Source organism: Mercenaria mercenaria, chromosome 10 (genome assembly GCF_021730395.1).
Source record: "Mercenaria mercenaria strain notata chromosome 10, MADL_Memer_1, whole genome shotgun sequence".
NCBI classification, from domain to species: domain Eukaryota; kingdom Metazoa; phylum Mollusca; class Bivalvia; order Venerida; family Veneridae; genus Mercenaria; species Mercenaria mercenaria.
This window is the reverse complement of record NC_069370.1, coordinates 37,753,544-37,774,083: the sequence shown is the minus strand read 5'-3', so window position 1 is coordinate 37,774,083 and position 20,540 is coordinate 37,753,544. Positions and strand designations below refer to the sequence as shown.

The 20,540-nt window shown below is 33.7% G+C and overlaps 1 protein-coding gene across 2 annotated transcripts; it reads right to left on the bottom strand.

Annotated features, from left to right (window-relative positions):
* Window positions 1–461: 461 nt before the first annotated feature.
* On the bottom strand, window positions 462–19,565 carry LOC123561871 (uncharacterized). Of its 2 annotated transcripts, XM_053552798.1 has the most exons (18): window positions 19,410–19,565; window positions 12,881–13,081; window positions 11,440–11,513; window positions 10,532–10,942; window positions 9,689–9,774; window positions 9,193–9,263; window positions 8,637–8,672; window positions 7,562–7,719; window positions 6,938–7,055; window positions 6,571–6,584; window positions 6,091–6,176; window positions 5,598–5,668; window positions 5,055–5,090; window positions 3,998–4,155; window positions 3,235–3,352; window positions 2,830–2,846; window positions 2,380–2,512; window positions 462–1,708 (listed from the first exon to the last, which is right to left on the bottom strand). In XM_053552798.1, exons 3-18 carry the CDS (start codon window positions 11,501–11,503, stop codon window positions 1,456–1,458), a joined length of 1,830 nt encoding a protein of 609 aa, XP_053408773.1. In that variant the 5' UTR covers window positions 11,504–11,513; window positions 12,881–13,081; window positions 19,410–19,565; the 3' UTR covers window positions 462–1,455. The 2 variants fall into 2 exon arrangements, with proteins under 2 accessions (XP_053408773.1, XP_053408774.1); XM_053552799.1 differs by lacking the exon at window positions 19,410–19,565 and having other exon boundaries at window positions 12,881–17,241.
* Between the last annotated feature and the right edge of the window lie 975 nt (window positions 19,566–20,540).

The following is a 20,540-nucleotide window of genomic DNA, read 5'->3' as shown; positions in this document are numbered from 1 at the left end:
TATTAGGTTTGTAGTGTTTTAGTCTGTACACACAGACTTGTTAATTTTATATTTACATATATACTCTGAAGGACCTATTCCCATTTTTAAATATAGCCCGCCCGCTTAGCTCAGTAGGGAGAGCGTTGGTCTACGGATCGCGGGGTCGCGAGTTCGATTCCCGGGCTCGGCGTATGTTCTCCGTGAAGATTTGATAAAAGACATTGTGTCTGAAATCATTCGTCCTCCACCTCTGATAATTCATGTGGAGAAATTGGCAGTTACTTGCGGAGAACAGGTTTGTACTGGTACAGAATCCAGGAACACTGGTTAGGTTAACTGCCCGCCATTACATGACTGAAATACTGTTGAAAAACGACGTTAACCCCCTCTCCCCTCCAAAAAGAATTTTAAAAAATTAAATATGAATTAGGGTCTAAATCATCTTTAACGAAAACCAAACATAAAACACGAAAGACAGTTAGGTTTTCAATTTTATATATTTTTGACCCGTAACATCATGATTATTACATTTTTACATTAAAATTCAAAATAAATAATTCATCCTTTATGAACTACTTGTTGCATTTCTACGCCATTCATGCTAGCCCTATTCTAAATTGAATGTGATATCTTATTACATTGCCATTTGCTTCCTTAATATAAATATCTATTAAGCAAGCAGCACTACAATCATTATTAACCTTTATTGTTCAAAATTCCAACAAAACCCGATTTATTTTCCTATTGAACAATGAATACTGATACTATGTTATTATGCAAAACATCACCGTTTGTATGTCACAATTATGACGTCAAAGCGTCAAACGTCATAGCGGTGCACTGGGAAAGAAAACAACACAATACAGATATATATTTTGTGCATTTCGTCAAGAATGTAGATGATAATCTCGGATATCATGTTTGATTCAAAATGATTAATCTCAAACAGTGATGTTTTCTTAAATAAAGGCATTGTTGTCGTTCAAATGCGTATTATCGGGCCACGCCCTTGTGATACAATTTGTTCTCATCTGAATTCCAAATAACGATTTTATTCAAAGACAAATCACAAATCACTGCGTGGGATACATTATTTCTTGAGTAAACACAATTAGTCCAATCAAGATTATTTTACCTTAAGTCCATCATATCATCAAGGTAAAAGGATGCAAGGATAGGTTGTTATTTCATAGATAATGTCAATTGAAATTTAATAAACATATGACTCAAGTACATCTACTTCTCTTCAAATTTTTCCACTTATTTTCAACATCATGCCGTTGCGTGTACATGTAAAATTCAATAGTGTTTATCAATGACAATGGCCATTCACTTATTAGCAACACTATATTATCACAGTTGACAAAGGAGCATAACTTTGAAGAGGAAATTACACTATCGTTTGCTTTGTCTTGTCTCCCTTCTTGGCCGATAATTCACTATGGACGGTATCTTTGGTAAGAATTTATGTCTTCAAAGCTGTCTGCGACCAAGCTGAGGCTCACCGAAATGAAAACCACTGTGTGTTGAATCATCTTCTTCTGTATCATTAGAATCCTCAGCTGACACGTCGCTATCGGTGACACTCCGTGTTTCAGGGTTAGGCCAAGTTGTACTTGGTGGCTGTGATTCCATATAGTACGACCCATATAAAGGCCAATTTCGCCCTACTGTGTAGAACCTGACTGGTATCACTCTTCTTAAGACGAACACGCTCTTAATAGACCTAGAAAATACAAAAGAATATAATGCAGAATGTTAAAGAAACAAACACTTTGAACCCTTAGCGATCTCAATTCACCTCAACTGGAATATAGTATTTCTTTCTAGATACTCTTTTTATTATTAGCCCGTCTACAATACACATTTGTTATTGAGGAAATGAAATGATCTCAAATATACATGTATTTCATTAAATTAAATTTTTATAAAATATTATTGATTTACTTTTTCCCAGGTTTTCCCTCTCAACAAGTTTTAAGGCGTTATAACGCTTTTAGAGTGTGAACAAAAATCAGCATATTTCATTTATATGTTTCAAAATCTTTCATTAACGATGTATTTCATGCACTGATAAGCAGATCTTGAAAATGTTCACTCATTCTATAAATGAATGATTACATTACATTTTCCTCGACATATGAAGTTATGTTTGGAAATGTTAGAATTGAAAAGCAATCCATACACTTGAAAGTCGGTATCTCGAATTACATGGGATCGAGCGTTTTACTTCGAGATAACCAAATTCGACTTAAAATGATATTTTGTGCACGTAATTTCCGGACTGGACATGGAAATGTCTTCGAGATGCCCGGAATTTAGAGATATACGAGTTCGAGATATCAAGTTTCTTAATTTATGAGTCTGTGTTTCAGAGAATTAAAAGGCTGTACGTACGATTCATCATCTCGTTCTACTGGCCGTCTTCTTCGCCTGGCCAGGCATATATAACAGCAACAACAAATAATACCACACAACAGAGCAAAGAGCGGTATTCCTACTCCTAAACCAACTTTAAATGCCCAGTCATCTGAAAATAAATTTACATGTTTAATATATTGTATGATCATATATTTATTTAGCAATTATTAAAAATCGATCTGTATAAAAAATCTCCTAAATCTTCATGTGAAAACCCATTTACGATGTTAGAACTAGAAGGAGGTGTGAGCCAGAACACACAACCTCTAGATTAAGTGGCCGTTATTTATTCATTTATTCTAGAAATTACGTGTCTAACGAGAACAATTTGGTCATTTACTGTACTTGCCAAACCGCCATTGATTAGATTTAGTAAAGAAATTTAAGCACTTTTAAAAATATTAATAATTTGTTAAATTTACTCACCGCGTCTGTTTCGTGGTCTGCAAAACAGAAATAAAAATTCATTTAAATATTGTTTCATTTAAGTGGCTTGCAAATTATTTATGTAAACCTAATCGAATCTATAAATAGTAAAAAAAAAATCACATCATTTACAACATACTAAACCAAACTTGGGTGCCTTGTATGAAAAGGCACAAAAACATACGATTTATCTATATGTTTTGCAACTTTTAAAATATTAATCAGTGTCTATTGAGAAACATATGAATGATTTTTATAGTAAGCTAACTGTATTAATATTTGCAGGAGATATGCTAAACTTACAATTACATGAAAAAAATGTAAAACTAAAATTTCATAAAATTTGGAAAACATTTTTGTATAGTACTTAGCAACTTTTTGTACTACAAAATCATGGTTACTTACACACATCTTGTTGTATCATCCTCTACTTCACAATCTGTATCAGCAGGACATCCGTTAATTGAATTCTCAAAGATGTTACAGGATACATCTCTCAATCCAGTCACACCTGATCTGGAATCTTTTTAAGAAAACGACAGAGTTACTTTGCACCTTTTATTTATGAAAAAACACAAGTAAAAGACCCTTAACTCTTAACATCAGTCGAAACAATGCCTATAAAAGCTTTAGAATTTATAAGTATGTTTTATAACTTTAATCGCCGACTTCATCTTTTAAATGGAACAAGTTCAACAAAATAGAATCTGTTCTTCAGTCTACGTCTAAATGATTAACGTTCTTGCGAACTGGATCTGAGCATAAGAAATACATATGCATATAAAACAAAAATATTGCTTTTATTGATTGTTTTCATTTTTATGTGTCTTAATTATGAAGAAAATTTTTATTGTCTGTCAGTTTTTCATTGAGTCTGCATGATAATTTTCAAGACTTGTTATATTGCGACATTTGATGGAATTTAAAGAAAGTTGGTTATTTAAACCTTTAGCCTGCTTTCGGCAAGTGATACCGCATTTGAGACAAGTGCAGACCAAGATCAGCCTTCCCACCCTTGCAGTCACTGATCGCTATTCAGTCGGTAAATTTTCAGTGGACACCCCTTCGAATGATATGAGATACTATCCAAATTGAATGACGGACCAGTCCATTTTAGAAATTTAGAAGGGTAACGGTTAACGAGACATAAACATAAGCAGGTACGTACAAGTTTCTCCTAAAAGAGTTGTTTCTAACACTACTTGGTTTGTCCCTAGAGCGGTGAAATGTTCAGATGTTATAAGTTCTCCGTGTGCTTCTGCAAACTCTCCCATAGCCTCCGTAGTGTTATCAAGAAATACTGTGTAGTTGACTGTGACCCTGGTACTGAAAAGTTCAATGTTATGTTAACCATGAACTGTAGGAAACTCTTCCATGGCATTCTCTGTGTTAGGGACCAATTTCATAATGTTTAATATTACCCTGTTTATTACTTAAAGAGGTATCTCTTGATAACAAAGGAACAGAAAAGATAAAGACACTAGAAAAGTCCAATTTCAGTTTAGTTAGCTGCTAATAAATCGAAATAATTTGCTAAACTATCTCGCGGTGACAATGACCGTAGCTAATGTACTTAACATGTGTATGTATGAACTCGGTGTTGTTTTATTTTCTGGTCATTTTTGGGATCATAGAGTACGTAATAGAATTCCGCTTAAGCCGGTGATAGGGGGCGTGAGGGTGTACCTCACATGAACAGACTCAATCAAACCGAGGTTGCGTTCTATGCATTTAAATAATCTTTTCACAGTTTTGTATTCTATAGTTGGTATTTATTCTAAGAGGAAGTGAGGTAAATACCTAAAAGTGTACATTTTCAAATCAAAAAATAAGTCTTTAAAGAGAACCTTCCATATCCAATAAATGCAACCAAGAAAAGTAATTGCGTTTGTGGTTCGGACGGGTCTGCTCACCAGGGGATTTAAAAAGGACATCCATGGCACCGGCGGAACCAGACCTCTATTCTACAAAGACCAGAAAATTAACAACGCTGAGTCCAGTAATCCTAATAAACGTTATATAGTTTATTTAAGAATTTCAGGTCTGCTGTATGGTCCATACATTCTGGGTTTGAAATGATATACATGTAATAAAATGAGTTTCACTTTCACATCCATCGGTATAATTTTTATTAACATTTTAACTCAATTTTAGACGTAAATTCAAATATGTTCATTCCGTTTTGTTATTTTCTTGCTGATATTGGCATGTGAAAGACTAATTACCTTATTTGTCCCGCTGGGTTTGTATAATTCCAATACCTGAAATTACAATTGCTATTTTTAATCCATTGCCAAGTTACAAACAGCGAATGCAGTTGTTGCTTATGCTGCAAAAATATGCAAACATGCAAAATAAACATAACTGAAACATAATATCATTTGTGATTGATTTAATTTTCGTTTTCCTGTTTTTCGCATGATTCATAACAAGATATGGTCAACATGTCAAATATGTCAAACAGGCTCTCAGTATTGTGGCATATTTAGAGGTTAGAGCGGATATTGTGTTAGTTTATTTCGATAAAAAAACGCTAAGAATCGATCGATATGCTGTTTTAGTTTGCTACTTACTGTAATTCTTTTGTGATAATATTTCAGATTAAAGACAGTAAATTAATTCTTAGAACTCGTATAATATAGTAATTATACTTTTGTAACGCATTCGTAATCTTTCGAAACGATATTTACAAGACTGGAGAATAAATAAATGCATTAACACAATCTAAACAAGCGGGAAGGCCAAAAAAAAATATGAAAGTGGCTTACATAAAATTGGCGATAACCAGCGATTTGAAGTGTGTGTGTTCTCCCATCTGTCTTCTGTAATATGCTTGTAACTGTAATATAGAGACAAAAGACCTGAACTTCGCGACCTAAAGATGTTCGTTTATTCAAGTAAATTTTCGAAGATGTAACCTGTTTCTCAACACATAGCTGAAAGTCAAAGCTACTATCTTTACATAAAATGTAGGAAGTTTTGACAAGAGTTTGCTACACGTATATCTATGATTTGCAGCGTAGTTTCTTTAAAAGAAATACACAGGTTAGTATTGCTTTACCTTTACGAGAAACGAAACTGTTAAACACAATACTGTAGATTAACACAGTCCTTATTGACTGAAAAACCGTTCAAACTGAATTTCTCTTATTTGATGAGGGAGGAAGGGAGGAAAGTCAATATTCAAGGTTTTCTATAGTTCATAGCTTTTATGTTGTTGTTGTTGTTTTTAATTTCAGAACAATTTAAAAGGTAGTCTACCCCTCTTAAAGTATCAGCTTCAAACTCATCTCTCTGATTCATGGGAGGACTTGCCAAGGTTATAGCCACATTTGCTTGTTGTTGACCTGAAGTTAAAACATAATTACTCAATCTGAGTTTTATAATAATTTATTCAATGATTAATGGTATGACTAAACTTTATTGTAATTTTGAAAAGTAGCAGACCTCGATTTTCCGAAGTCTATCAGTTTACTTTTTATTTTTGTTTTCTTTACCGTCACACCGACAAAAATAGGTATTGTAGGCACTTTTCAAACTTCTGCACGTATAAGAAGTGGCCTTTATTTATCTATTAGACCATTGCCGTCATGTACAAAGATGCACGTGCGTGTCTATCAAAAACAACTTGGCCTCTAACTATACTCGCCAAACCTCCATGATTTAGATTTAGTAAAGTATACTTACGAACTTTTAAAATCAAATGAAAAATATTAATAAATTGTTAAATTGACTCACTACCTCTGTTTCGGGGTCTGCAAAAAAGAAATAGAATTTCATTTGAATAATGTTTCATTTAAGTGACTTGCAAACTATTCATGTAAACGTTATCAAATCTATAAATAGTAAAAATAAACTTACAAATTCCACATCATTACAACATACTACACCAAATTTTGGAGCCTTTTATGAAAAGGTACAAAAAGACTTAAAATCTATCTATATGTTTTGCAACTTAATGTCTACTGAGAAATATATTAAAGACTATGTAGATATGCTAAAATTACAATAACATAAAAAACTGTAAATTTACAATTTCGTAAAATTTGGAAAATACTTTTGTATAGTACTTAACGACCTTCAGTACCACAAAATCATGGTTACTTACACACATCTTGTTGTATCATCCTCTACTTCACAATCTGTATCTGCGGGACATCCGTTTATTGAATTCTCAAAGATGTTACAGGATACATTTCTCAATCCAGCCACACCTGATCTGGAATCTTTTTAAGAGAAAGATACAGCATTACATTTTACCTTTTATTCATAAAACAGGCAAGACAAAGACCCATAACTCTTAACATCAGTCGAAACAATTCCTATGAAAGCTTTAGAATTTAAAAGTATGTTTTATACTTGTAATCGCTGATTTCAAGAACATTAAACACTTTTGAAAAGAAAATGTTAACAAAATTGAATCTATTCTTCAGTCTATGCCTAAATGATTAGCGTTCATGAGAACTGGATCTGAGCATGAGAAATTAGTATGTATATAAAACAGAAATTATTGCTTTCATTGTTTTGTTTTGTTTTTTATTTTGTTTTTTTTTTTGTTGTTGATTTTTTCGTTTTTATGTGTCTTAATCAAAAGAAAATTTTAATTGTCTATCAGTTTTCATTGGGCTTGCATGATAGTTTTCAAGACTTATGATATTGTGACAGATAATAAAATTTAAAGCAAGCTGGTTATTTTAACGAGACACACAAACTTAAGAAGGTAAGTACTTACAAGTTTCTCCTAGAAGAGTTGTTTCTAACACTACTTGGTTTGTCCCTAGAGCGGTGAAATGTTCAGATGTTATAAGTTCACCATGAGCTTCTGCAAACTCTCCCATAGCCTCCGTAGTGTTATCAAGAAATACTGTGTAGTTGACTGTCACCCTGGTACTGAAAAGTTAAATGTTATGTTAACCATGAACTTTAGGAAAATCTTCCATGGCATTCTCAGTGTTAGGGACACCAATTTTATACTGTTAAATATCACCCTGTTTATTACACTAAGAGACATCTCTTGATAAAAAAAAAGGAACAGGAAATTAAATGTTAAAATAAAGACACTACAAATGTCTAATTTCAATTTAGTTAACTACTAATAACTTGAAACAATTTGCCAAACAATCCCGCGTTCACAATGACCTAAGCTAATGTACTTAACATGTGTGTGCATGAACTCGGTGTTGTTATATTTTCTGTTCATTTTGGGATCATAGCGTATGTAATAGAATTCCGCTTCAGCCGTAGATTGATAGAGGGCATGAGGGATGTACCTCACATGAAAAGACAAAATCAAACCGAGGTTGCGTTCTATACTTTTAAATAATCTTTTCACATTATTTTTATTCTATATTTGGTATTTATTCTAAGAGGAAGTGAGGTAAATACCTAAAAGTTTACATTTTCAAATAAATAAATAAAACAAACTGTAAAAAGACCCTTTGATAGCCAATAAATGCAACAAGCAAAGTAATTGCGTTTGTGGTTTGGACGGGTCTGCTCATCAAAGGCTCTAAAAAGGCATACATAGCACCAGCTGAACCAGACCTCTATTCTACAAAGACCATTAATAGCGCTGAGTCCAGTAATCCTAATAAACGTAATATTGTTTATTTACGAATTTCAGGTCTGCTTTATGGTCATTACATTCAGGGTTTGAAATGTTATACATGTAATAAAATGAGTTTCAGTTTCACTTTCATCGGGATAATCCTTATTAACATTTGAACTCAAGTTTAGACCTTAATTCAAATATGTTCATTCCGTTTTGTTATTTTCTTGCTCATACTGGCATGTGAAAGACTAATTACCTTATTTGTCCCGCTGGGTTTGTATAATTCCAATACCTGAAATTACAATTGCTATTTTTAATCCATTGCCAAGTTACAAACAGCGAATGCAGTTGTTGCTTATGCTGCAAAAATATGCAAACATGCAAAATAAACATAACTGAAACATAATATCATTTGTAACTGATTTAATTTTCGTTTTCCTGTTTTTCGCATGATTCATAACAAGATATGGTCAACATGTCAAATATGTCAAACAGGCTCTCAGCATTGTGGCATATTTAGAGGTTAGAGCGGATATTGTGTTAGTTTATTTCGATAAAAAAACGCTAAGAATCGATCGATATGCTGTTTTAGTTTGCTACTTACTGTAATTTTTTTGTGATAATATTTCAGATTAAAGACAGTAAAATGAATTCTTAGAACTCGTATAATATAGTAATTATACTTTTGTAACGCATTCGCAATCTTTCGAAAAGATATTTACACGACTGCAGAATAAATAAATGCATTAACACAATCTAAACAAGCGGGAAGGCCAAAAAATAAAATAAAATAAAATAAGAAAGTGGCTTACATAAAATTGGCGACAACCAGCGATTTGAAGTGTGTGTGTTCTCCCATCTGTCTTCTGTAATATGCTTGTAACTGTAATATAGAGACAAAAGACCTGAACTTCGCGACCTAAAGATGTTCGTTTATTCAAGTAAATTTTCGAGGATGTAACCTGTTTCTCAACACATAGCTGAAAGTCAAAGCTACTATCTTTACATAAAATGTAGGAAGTTTTGACAAGAGTTTGCTACACGTATATCTATGATTTGCAGCGTAGTTTCTTTAAAAGAAATGCACAGGTTAGTATTGCTTTACCTTTACGAGAAACGAAACTGTTAAACACAATACTGTAGATTAACACAGTCCTTATTGACTGAAAAACCGTTTAAACTGAATTTCTCTTATTTGATGAGGGAGGAAGGGAGGAAAGTCAATATGCAAGGTTTTCTATAGTTCATAGCTTTTATGTTGTTGTTGTTGTTGTTTTTAATTTCAGAACAATTTAAAAGGTACTCTACCCCTCTTAGAGTATCAGCTTCAAACTCATCTCTCTGATTCATGGGAGGACTTGCCAAGGTTATAGCCACATTTGCTTGTTGTTGACCTGAAGTTAAAACATAAGTACTCAATCTCAGTCTTACAATAATTTCTTCAATGATTGAAGGTATGACTAAACTTTACTGTAATTTTATTTAGTAGCAGACCTCGATTTTCCGAAGTCTATCAGTTAACTTTTTTGTTTTTGTCTTGTTTACCGTCACAACGACACAATGTAGGTCTTATAGGCACTTTTCAAGCTTTTGCTTTTGCAGTTCAGGCAAAAGTGGGTATCTAGGTAGAACTACCAGCCTTCCGTTAGAATTTTACACCCCAAGAAAGTTTGCGAACGCATGTAGGTGACGGGCAAGTGACCTTATTATAACGTCAAGTGATGAAAATGCCTGACTAGGACAAGAAAGGAAATTTGAACATAGATCGGTAAACATTCATGATTGAAGCCTCAAATGATATACTCTCAATACTGAAACTTAAAGCAGTAATCAGCTCAGAAACAGCATGCACATGCTATGTTTACCGTAACAACTAAGGGGTAGAATCGTAAGTTCAAAGGATAAGCGTCATCCGAGAGGAATTTGATTGCAATCCCATTTCTTCTTTAATAAGGTCAGCATATAGGTCTAAAATCCCGCAATTAGTCAGCGGATATAGTACATGTATATATGATTAAAATCGATATATAAAGTGATAGTTTTATGACGGGCGTTCGGGTAGATTTTGGACTTCTTCTGTTAATATCATGACATCATGGCTTTTTCATGAATGCCCTTAACACATCCCGCTTAGAAATCATTGACAGTTACCTCTCTGTGTCGTAGCAGACGTTGTTGTTGATGTAGTTGATGACTGTGCCGTAGCAGACATTGATGTTGATGTAGTTGAGAATTGTGTAAACTGTGATGATGAAGAAGATAAAGGTGATGATGAAGGAGATGACGTAAATTGTGCTGTTGGTGTCGCCGTTGATGATGTATCTGACAAACTAAATGTCATCGACATTTCGGACGAAAAAATAGTACTTGAAGAATATGAAGATGGCATCACAGTAGAAGATGGTTGAACTGAAAACGAGGTTGCACTGTTTGTAAAGGATTCGGTATCGTCACCCGAACCGTATATTTCGTTATCATCAGAATATGATGAGGTGGCAGGCATATAGATGGAGTTGTCATCACCCAGTAGTAAAGTTTGACTAGAAGTGGAGGACTGAGATTCTGCAAAACATAAAACTCATTTAAAATATGAATTTCAGTTGTTTTAAATTCGTTTTTTTCTGTTATACGTTTACATTAATTTTGCTGTTGAGCTTTATATCTTCTTATAATGTACGAAAATATTACATCCGAATATAAGAAACGCGTTTTGTTTTAGGAGAAAAAAAAATGGCATTAAAGTAGGTGATGAGAATAGATTAAATAAGAACAAGTTTTAAATTAAGTATCAAGAAGATATTTGTATTTAAAGCGGTAGACACGTCATTAAGTATTCTCCGTGTGCAATTTGTGGCATTCTTCGATTTTACAAAAAATTATTTTCGCATTCAGCTGAATTAACGTCCGAAGAATGCCGAATCGCCTTACGGGAATACGTAATCACACGGAAATTGCCGGGCGTCATTACAGGTCCACTACCTTATATAACGGAAGGTATTTGACGCTTTTGTAGTAAAGACTAAGCTGAGACACATCTTATAAATACAGGCTGTACTCACTGCTTTCAGCAAACAGTATAACCAGTAGGCATACAGTGGTACTCAATGACTTCATCTCCACCATTTGAATCCTTCTGAAATAAATATAATAACTTAATGCAGACAGGGACGGTCAACATCAGTTTATTTCTAAAGTAAAGACTTTCGCTTGTTCTAATGTAGAAGCTGCACGTGTCTTATTAAAAGTATAAATTTGATTTTTTTTCTTTATATAGTGATATAAATGCAGAATATTGTTGTTTTAAAACGCATATTTATATATATACTGCTTCTTCTTTCAAAGATTGTTGACCTTGACTCCACCTATAAAGTTTTATGATCTCGAATGCACAATTATTTTATATGCAAGTAATAAACTGAAAAGCATTGACGTATGAACAGTAGGGTGTATACCTATAATATGCGTTTCGCTTTACGCTTATATTCAATACATATCAATTTTTCACCTCATTACAACATCACACCCATAAATAGTTGGCAAGTTTGCCAAAATAGAGAGCATACAAATAAAAATGCTGGGGTTTAAGTCCTTTAGATACTTCGCAAACAAACTTACACAAGCTAAAAAGTCAAAGTAATATAGAAAAAGAGTATTTAGCATTTGCATTGTTTTGAGACATTGTGAACTGGAATGATAAGCGTACACAAATACTACTGTCAGAGAGAAGATCTAACATATTTTCTGTGTTCTGTTCGGCATTGTTTTATTCGTATAGAGTATTTGATTGAATATACAAATCACATAACAGTTTATGCTGTAAAATTTTATAAAATTTTAACGTTTTCAGTTATTTGTTTGTTTGTTTAAAGTGTCTTTTTTCCAAATAATATTCCATCGTCACTTTCCAACACAAAATGTTTTCTCTGCTTTCATATCGAATTTAGTTTGTATGATGCTCAAAATACCTTCTGTTATATCTGTCTCAATTAAAAGAAATAAACATGACAATTATTGTACAAATGTAAGTGTTGCATCATGTTTTCATTTAAGCTGGGCAGTCGTTAACATAATTTCTACATCTTTTGGGATTATGGAATCCATTTAGTGTTATTTTATAACGATGTCTTACTGAAGTCTGTGTTAGAAACTGTATCGCGAAAGTTGTTCATTATCTCTTTCAATCAAGCCAAGTCTGTTATAATGATGCTTTGTTACGCTGTACGAGTATGTTACCATATATTTATCTAACACTCTTATTTGTTACATGGTAACAATAACATGTCTTACATGCCGTACTTTGCAGCTATTGCTATTGCCATTTATGTGCCATTCGTTCAATATTTTTATCATTTATTTCCACTTAAATCGGTCCAGGAGGACCTGAAAGACTTGCACTTTTCATTACGAAGTGAAAATTGAACCTGCATTTTTTGCTTAGTCAAGTTGTAACATACGCTAGTTGGTTGGATAAAATCAACATGTACTCTAATTTTTAATTACCTGCAATGAAGATCTGTCTAGCTGCAAATGTAGGTACGACCTTTGAATGTTTTCAACTGAAACCGTTAGTAAAATGTAAGCCAACTCAACGTGTTGAATACTGCTTTTACAGTTTCTGACTTGCAGAATATTTCCTTTGCAATTCCTGAATTGCAGAGTATGAATTCTTGTTTTCTTTGAAGATGTTATGTTCAGCTTCCCCTGAAATACAAATGGAAATATATATAATTAGTAGGTAAAACAATTACTGAATTATTTTGGACGCGACCAACAGTAAAAGAGAAGACAGAGTCCAACATAAACCACAGTCTAAGATACAACTCTCTTCGCTCGACTGCTCACATACGCACATCACATAGACAGTGTGCGCACATACAAAAACAATTGTCGCATGGATCAATAAAAAATCTCAAATCAAACTGAAGACGCCCAGCTGTATCAAATCTGATAAGCGCACTATGTTATAAGCTTCATTCAATACTTCGTGTAAATTAGATACTATCTTTTTCATTTTGATTAATTTTCAGCTCCACCTTATACGTGCGTCTATCGCATACAAACTCCCTTGTTAACCCTATAACATTTGCTTCAAGGCTACAACGCCCAAACTCTTTATGATTTAAGTACCAATTAAAGATCTAGGCAAACGAACGTGATAGACACATTATCTCTTCACGCATCGCCGAGGCGGTAGATGCAATCCCAACCGTAAATAGGCGAGGCCTCGTCTATTTCACGAAAATTGATAAAACATTAATAACCGCTTCATTATTTGACAAGTAAATTTGAGTATGTCTTTCATTATAACTTCTCAGTAAATTTATGGCAGAAAAAGATGCAGAGAACAGTAGAAAATCAACACTTCCTCTTTTTTATGAGCTTTAATCGTCATGAAGTTTGATTTCAAATTAATCTTATAGTTTTTCCTTTACCTGTTCCCATATATTTCTTTGTAGAAATGCATTTTAATACATGTCTTTATATGGCATAACTTCATTACTAACTTTCTATTTATATGTTTATGCACACATCATCATGTATACATTTAAGTTACATGGTCTTTGACATGAAACTAAAGTGTTTCATCTGCAATACTGGCTTCAGATAGTTCTCTTTCGTTGCGATAAACGCACGTAGAAATGTAAAAAGAAAAAAGAAATTTTACTGCTGTCGTTGTTTCAATCCCACACGGTAAAAGTTCTGTGCGGCATAATAAGTATGCCTTACCTCTAAGCAAATTTGCACTTGGTACGAAAACTAGAAACATGTAACCAAAATGTTGAATTCCGTTAATAGTTATTATGTCTGTAAATATCACATAATCGGTGGATTACAATGGAAACAAATACAAATACATGGCATTTATATAGCGCAAAATGTTTTTAAAAAAATTGCTTTACAATAACATAATACACATTTAAAACATATACATTCAAAATATTAACAGGATTCTAGAACTCAGATTTAGACATAAATGAATACTATTTTTATACCACTACTGATATTTTGTATTTAACGAGAGAATATTCATTGTTCGTGAAACTGACTGAACAAATGTGTTTTCAGTTTTGATCTAAAGCTGGTTTCAGACTTAATGTCTTCCAGATAGCTTGGTAGATCGTTCCACCATTTTGGACCAACGACGGCCGTAGATCTGTCTGCTAATTTTGTTTGCCATCTAGGGATGTTAGAGTTAGTCTCACTTTGTGTTCGTCGTCTGTACCGTTGCCGAATAGGTACAAACATTTCCCTCAGATATACTGGAGCTGTACAGTTGATGACACGGAAGACTATTACTAGAACTTTGAATATGACTCTAGTCTTAACTGGAAGCCAGTGTAATTCTTTCAGAAGTTCAGCACATGGTTATTCATAGGAAGCATTTATGACTACTCTAGCGGCATGATTTTGGCCTCGCTGTAGTTTGTTGATTTGGTAGGCTAGAATTTCAGTAAATAAACCGTTGCAGAAGTCAATGCGAGAATGAACCAATCCATGCACTTATGATTCAGTTTGGTGGAGATGTTTCCGTATAGCTCTAAGGTTTCGTAACTGCACATAAGCTAGCTGACACTTTTTCTGGATGAGATGGTCAAAGTTGAGTGTATTGGTCATGGTTACACCCAGATCTCTGACATGATAGACGCATTTCACGTCACACCCACCAACGTTTACACTTGTGATAATCAATTTTGCTAACTGTTGTCTGGTTCCATACATAATTATTTCAGTTTTAGACTGTTAAACCGATTCATTTTCAGTTTTAAGGTTGTCATCATTTTGTGATTTCATTGAGACAACTGTCAAGTTGTCGAAGAACAGTTGTCTCATTTTGGGGTTTCCCACTTGAATTTTTAACGCAGTCTTGTGTCATCCGCGTATCTATAGAAATCGTTTGGATATTTCTGCACCACTCGGTTGAGAGCCGATATATATACAGTGTAAAGATCAATGGTCAAGCACAAAAACTTGCGGGACACCGAACCTCAGTTTGTCCGTGTCAAATGCTGACTGTTCTACTAATACTTTCATTGTTCTGTTCATGAGATAAAATTCTATCCATTTCAAAGGAGTGCTATGTATACCAAATTCATCTTGAAGGATTTGAATCAGTATCGGGATATCGATGGCATCGAACGCTGCACTCAAGTCGATCATGACCACGATTGTTACTTGATTTTTATCTATGGTTTCCAGAAGATCATTATACATTTTGACCATCGCTGTTTCAACCCGGTGATATTTTCTATAAGCAATTTGGTAAGCTGGGAGGAGATCGTTAGCTTCAATATGCTTATTGATTTGGTTTAGTGCAGCTTTTTCAAGAATTTTGGAGAGGAATGTAAAGTTTGATACCGGAGATAGGTATGCAGTTCCAGTGGGAGACCTTTCTTCTTCAAAAAAGGTTTAATCACAGCACTTTTCCACTCCTCTCCTCAGGGAACTCACCAGATAGCAATGATCAATTTACAATTTCTGTCACAACGGGAGCAAGTTGTGAATTTTTAGTTGGAATCACACCATGTTAACAATATCATTTTCGGAAAGTGGTTTGAACGCAGTAAATGTATCCATAATCACAGGTGGATTCCGGTAGGAAAAAAGAACAAGTGGAAGGAAGAATTACCATTGCTGTGTGTTTCAAATGGTATATTCTCAAGATCATTTCTCAACTTGATTATTTTATCGGCAAAGTATCTTAGAAAGTCATTTGCCAAAGATACTGCACTTGTGTGTAATGGAAGAGGATTGTCCTTCGACCGTGCCAGTAAATCTGATGTTACAGCATATAGCTTTTTGATGTTTCCTTCTGCTTTTCCAATATTGTTCTGGTAGTACTCATCCTTGGCCCTAGAAAGTTCAGCACTATATATGTTTCTTTCACCACTATATACTTACTTTGACAGGTCAGATTTGTCATTCATAAAGATTTTCTCTATTGATCGTTTGTACTATTTCAGTTTGTGCTGTTTCAGCTGTTTTAAGTACCCTGAGTGCCAAGGAACTGTCGGTCTACAGAGAATAGTTCTCTTCTTTAGAGGGGCAAGTTTCTGAACAATGTCTGGCATGATTCTTGTGATTTCAGACACAAGATCATTGACATTGGACGAGCTCACTACAATGTTGTTTAATTGTCCGAATTCTGCTTGTGAAAATTATGTCACTGGATAAAGATTTCCAATTGCGAGATTTGATTTCTTTCCTGATCAAGGGAGGACGACACTGTTCAATGTTACAACTAACAAAGCAGTGGCCAGAGATGTTATAGTCTGACAAAGGTTCTGAGACATTCACACGTTTGACTTCTAGCTTTGTGATCATCAGGTCAAGAATATGACCACCAGAATGTGTTGGAGCATTGACATGTTGATTCAGTCCAAAAGATTTCAAACACTGCTGGAATTGTTTGGTGTAGCAATCAACTTCTTTTCCATGTGGATGTTAAAGTCACCTAACAGCACCAGAGACTCAGATCTGGTAGTTATTTTTTCAAGAAACTCAGTGAATTATGTCATGAACATAGCCTGAGTCGCTAGATGTCTCGCCGAATACAGCAGTCTATATATTCCAAAGATGTAAAGGATGAACGATTGACTACATACTTTCCATTCAGTAGATTCAAAGGACTGAAGGGTTTTTGCTGGGCATTTTGACACTTTGAGATTGTTTCTGTATAATAGGACAAATCCTCCACCTTTACGGTCGGGTCTCGGGACATCATCGAAGCTGTAACCACCTTGAAGCAATACTCCCCTGACAATGTCATCACCCTCCGGGTGTAGCCAAGTTTTAGTGATCACAGAGAGGTCTATACCCTCCTCCAATATGTGCTGGAGAAGGTCAGCAGACTTTCCTCGCACAGACCTTAGGTTCACAGTTGAAAATTTCTTTCTGTTGGCATTTAATAAGAATGAATGATCTAGTTTAATTTGGGTCAAATTCGAACGTTTCAATTGATTTTTTCTGTTGGCATTTAATATGAATGTATGAACTAGTTTACTTTGGGTCAAATTTGTTAAGTGAACATCAGCTCGGGCGACCAGCTCGTTTACATCTGTATTTCAAAAGATCATATTTTATTCAGCGTAGCTAATGTTTCTTCATTCGGTATTGTTCATCTCCTAGGCACAAATCTATAATCCAATCAAAGTTATTCATTAATTCAAAGATAATTGCATAAAATAAATTCTGAAGTTCGTTGGTCACCAGTTTATATATAAAAAACTGAGCCAGAAATCCAATATCTAGAATCACTAGTTTTTGCAAAATGACATAATTTTGTAGAGCAGAAAAAATTGCAGCCTACACCTAGCGCAAAACTACAAAACAACACTCCGAACATTTACCAAAAACAAAAACGTCATGATTCCTGGTTTCTTCTTTCGTTACAAATTAAACCGCTGGCGGAAAGGGCGATTAGCTCACAGAAAATACAAACAGGAACGGGACTTTCAAAACAGATATTATTTATATCTATTATGAATTTACAGCGAGTCTCTATTAAATATATGGTTGAAGTTTGTTTTAATTCGCGAAGAAGAGTCAGAAACAATGGTGAACCTTCAGGTTGATAGGTTATTTCTTGACTTTGAAGCATTTTCACTGATTATGTGGTTTACATAATTAACTATTTAAACACTGAACTAGACATTTACACAACAAAATGGTAATCCGCGAAATTAACGAAAAACTTGTTAACTTGGATGCTTTCGATTGGTTTTAGTTTCTTTTCTTCCAAGTATCCGTGTTTTTCATCTAAAAGTCTGTCGAAGATCATACTAAGAACCAAGATGATGCCTTAAAATCCAAATTTCAAAAATGTTCACATGAAGGTCGCTCGATATACATGTACTGTAGATGTTGCAGTAAAATAAATACAAATCCCCTATATTAAAGTTGTAGTGTTGTGCAGAAGTCAACTATTTCGGAAGAGCAAATACTTTGCTTTATCAAAGTCTAATTTGTGACACGAACATACCATTCAATCCGTCTGTTTTAGATCTTTTACAAAATATGATACTATATTTGTTGTCTAAAATGGTTTTAGTATTTATTCCTTGGTAAATAAATTCCATGTCACAGCAGGTTTTAGTTTCCATGGGATATTAGATAATGCTTATACGGTGCTGCCTTCCTTTTTTCACTTATTAAGAACCAAAATCGGTATGGAGCAAGTGATCATAACCACTCAGCCACGTAGGCCAAAACCTGTAGACACAGTAGGCCTAGTAAGATAGACGAATGCTATTTTAGAGTGGCTTCGCCAATAAAATGAAACAAATTGTTGAGTAAGAAAAATTAAATTAAGAGAAGCGTTTGCTGAAAACAATTCAAATGACGTTAAAAATGATATTTCAAATGATTATATAGTGCCAACATCCGCAGTTTACTGAAAAATAAGTGTTTTGTTAAAAATGTTATAATTTGACAACATTGACTTAAAACCCACTTTCTTTAGCAGTTTCAGACTGTTAAATTGGGTTTTTGCAAACCTCAAACTAGTTCGAAATTCTAGTTTAACATTCTAGCTCCAAAATACTTTTTGTATGTATAAACTTTTCAATTAGTAACTGCATGAAACGAGTTGAAAGAACAGACAAGACATTAATGAACAAAAAAAGTACGCAAGAGTCCAATAAAACTTTTCATAACAAAAACATTCTTCATGTCAGCCAGCTCAAAATGAAAAAAAAATGTATGTTCATGCCATGCCATGCCGTGCTCTAGCTATATGTAAAATATTGAGACCTTAACATTTGCAAACATATACCAGTTAACTATTCGTTCTCTTTTGGTTCTACAAAGTTTTCTTAATTAAGCTACGAAGTTTGAAATATAACTTAATGCTCAAGTCTTATCCTTATTTTATACATGAAACTGGATTTTTATGCAAAAATATTAATTTTTGGAAATTTGATTGAACTTTTACGCTTTTGTTTATTTTCTTATTTTACTTTTTATCATCAGAATTATAATTATTATTATTATTATTATTATTATTATTATTATTATTGAAAAAAATGCAAACCTTTTTGAAAATCCCTAAATATTAAATTTAAATCCTCAAACACACTATTATTGTAAAGTTTATTAATAAAATGAAGAAATATGCATTTTCACAGCGTATTGAATTTAAGGCAAACGCGACCACTATCATGGGTTAAATAATGCCATTTACTGTTTGTCATGGTTTTAGCTACACCTCATATTTGCGCGTAAAATATGCGTCAATTGCAATATAATTATAACTATTATAAGGAAACGCCTTAAAAATATAATGATTTACCTTTGCATGCTAAATTCGGTAAACGCGGTAATAGGTAATTATTATTTTTATTGATATTTGAGGGTTTTTATTTTACATGTGCATTCGGATGTCAGCTAATAAATTGCACATTGAATAAAGCAACTTTAGGGGAAAGACATAACTATTTAAAACTGATCATATATAAACCATGATATATCATATAATAAACGTTTAACTATATTATATTTTATATTTCATTGTTAATTTTGAGTTTTAATCTGTTAAACATTTACATAAAAAGAGATGAGTTTGATATTGATCTAGTGGAGACATGTAATATTTAGAAACTGATTTAAATTTGTACTTGGTAACTTCATGAAATTTGATTTTTACATAGGTATTTTCACATCTGATAAAGCATTAATTATAAACAGTATTTAACTTCATACATGTTATATTTCCAGCAGCTATTGTTTTTATTTCTATAACTTATAAGCTTTTGCTATGGCTATTAACCTTTAGCCTGCTGGCGGCAAATGATTCAGCCTTTGCGACCAGTGCAAACCAACATCAGCCTGCACATCTGTGCAGTCTGATCATGGTCTGCACTGTTCGCTGTTTAGTCAGTAAATTATCAGTAAACACCCCTAGTAATTATAAATGATATTGCCAAAATTGAATGACGGACCAGTCCATTATAGAAATTTAGCAGGCTAAGGGTTAAGGCATGTCTCATTGACGACTACAAAAAATATTTGGATCTGTTACACACATATCTCGTAGTATACCTAATGGCAGGGTATAACCTGTAGAATGGTAGTATTTTTCTGGTCTGCTGCCAGTGACGTTCATATTGAACTTTCAATTTTTCCAATAATCGGTATTATCGATTTTTGACACATTAAATAAAGA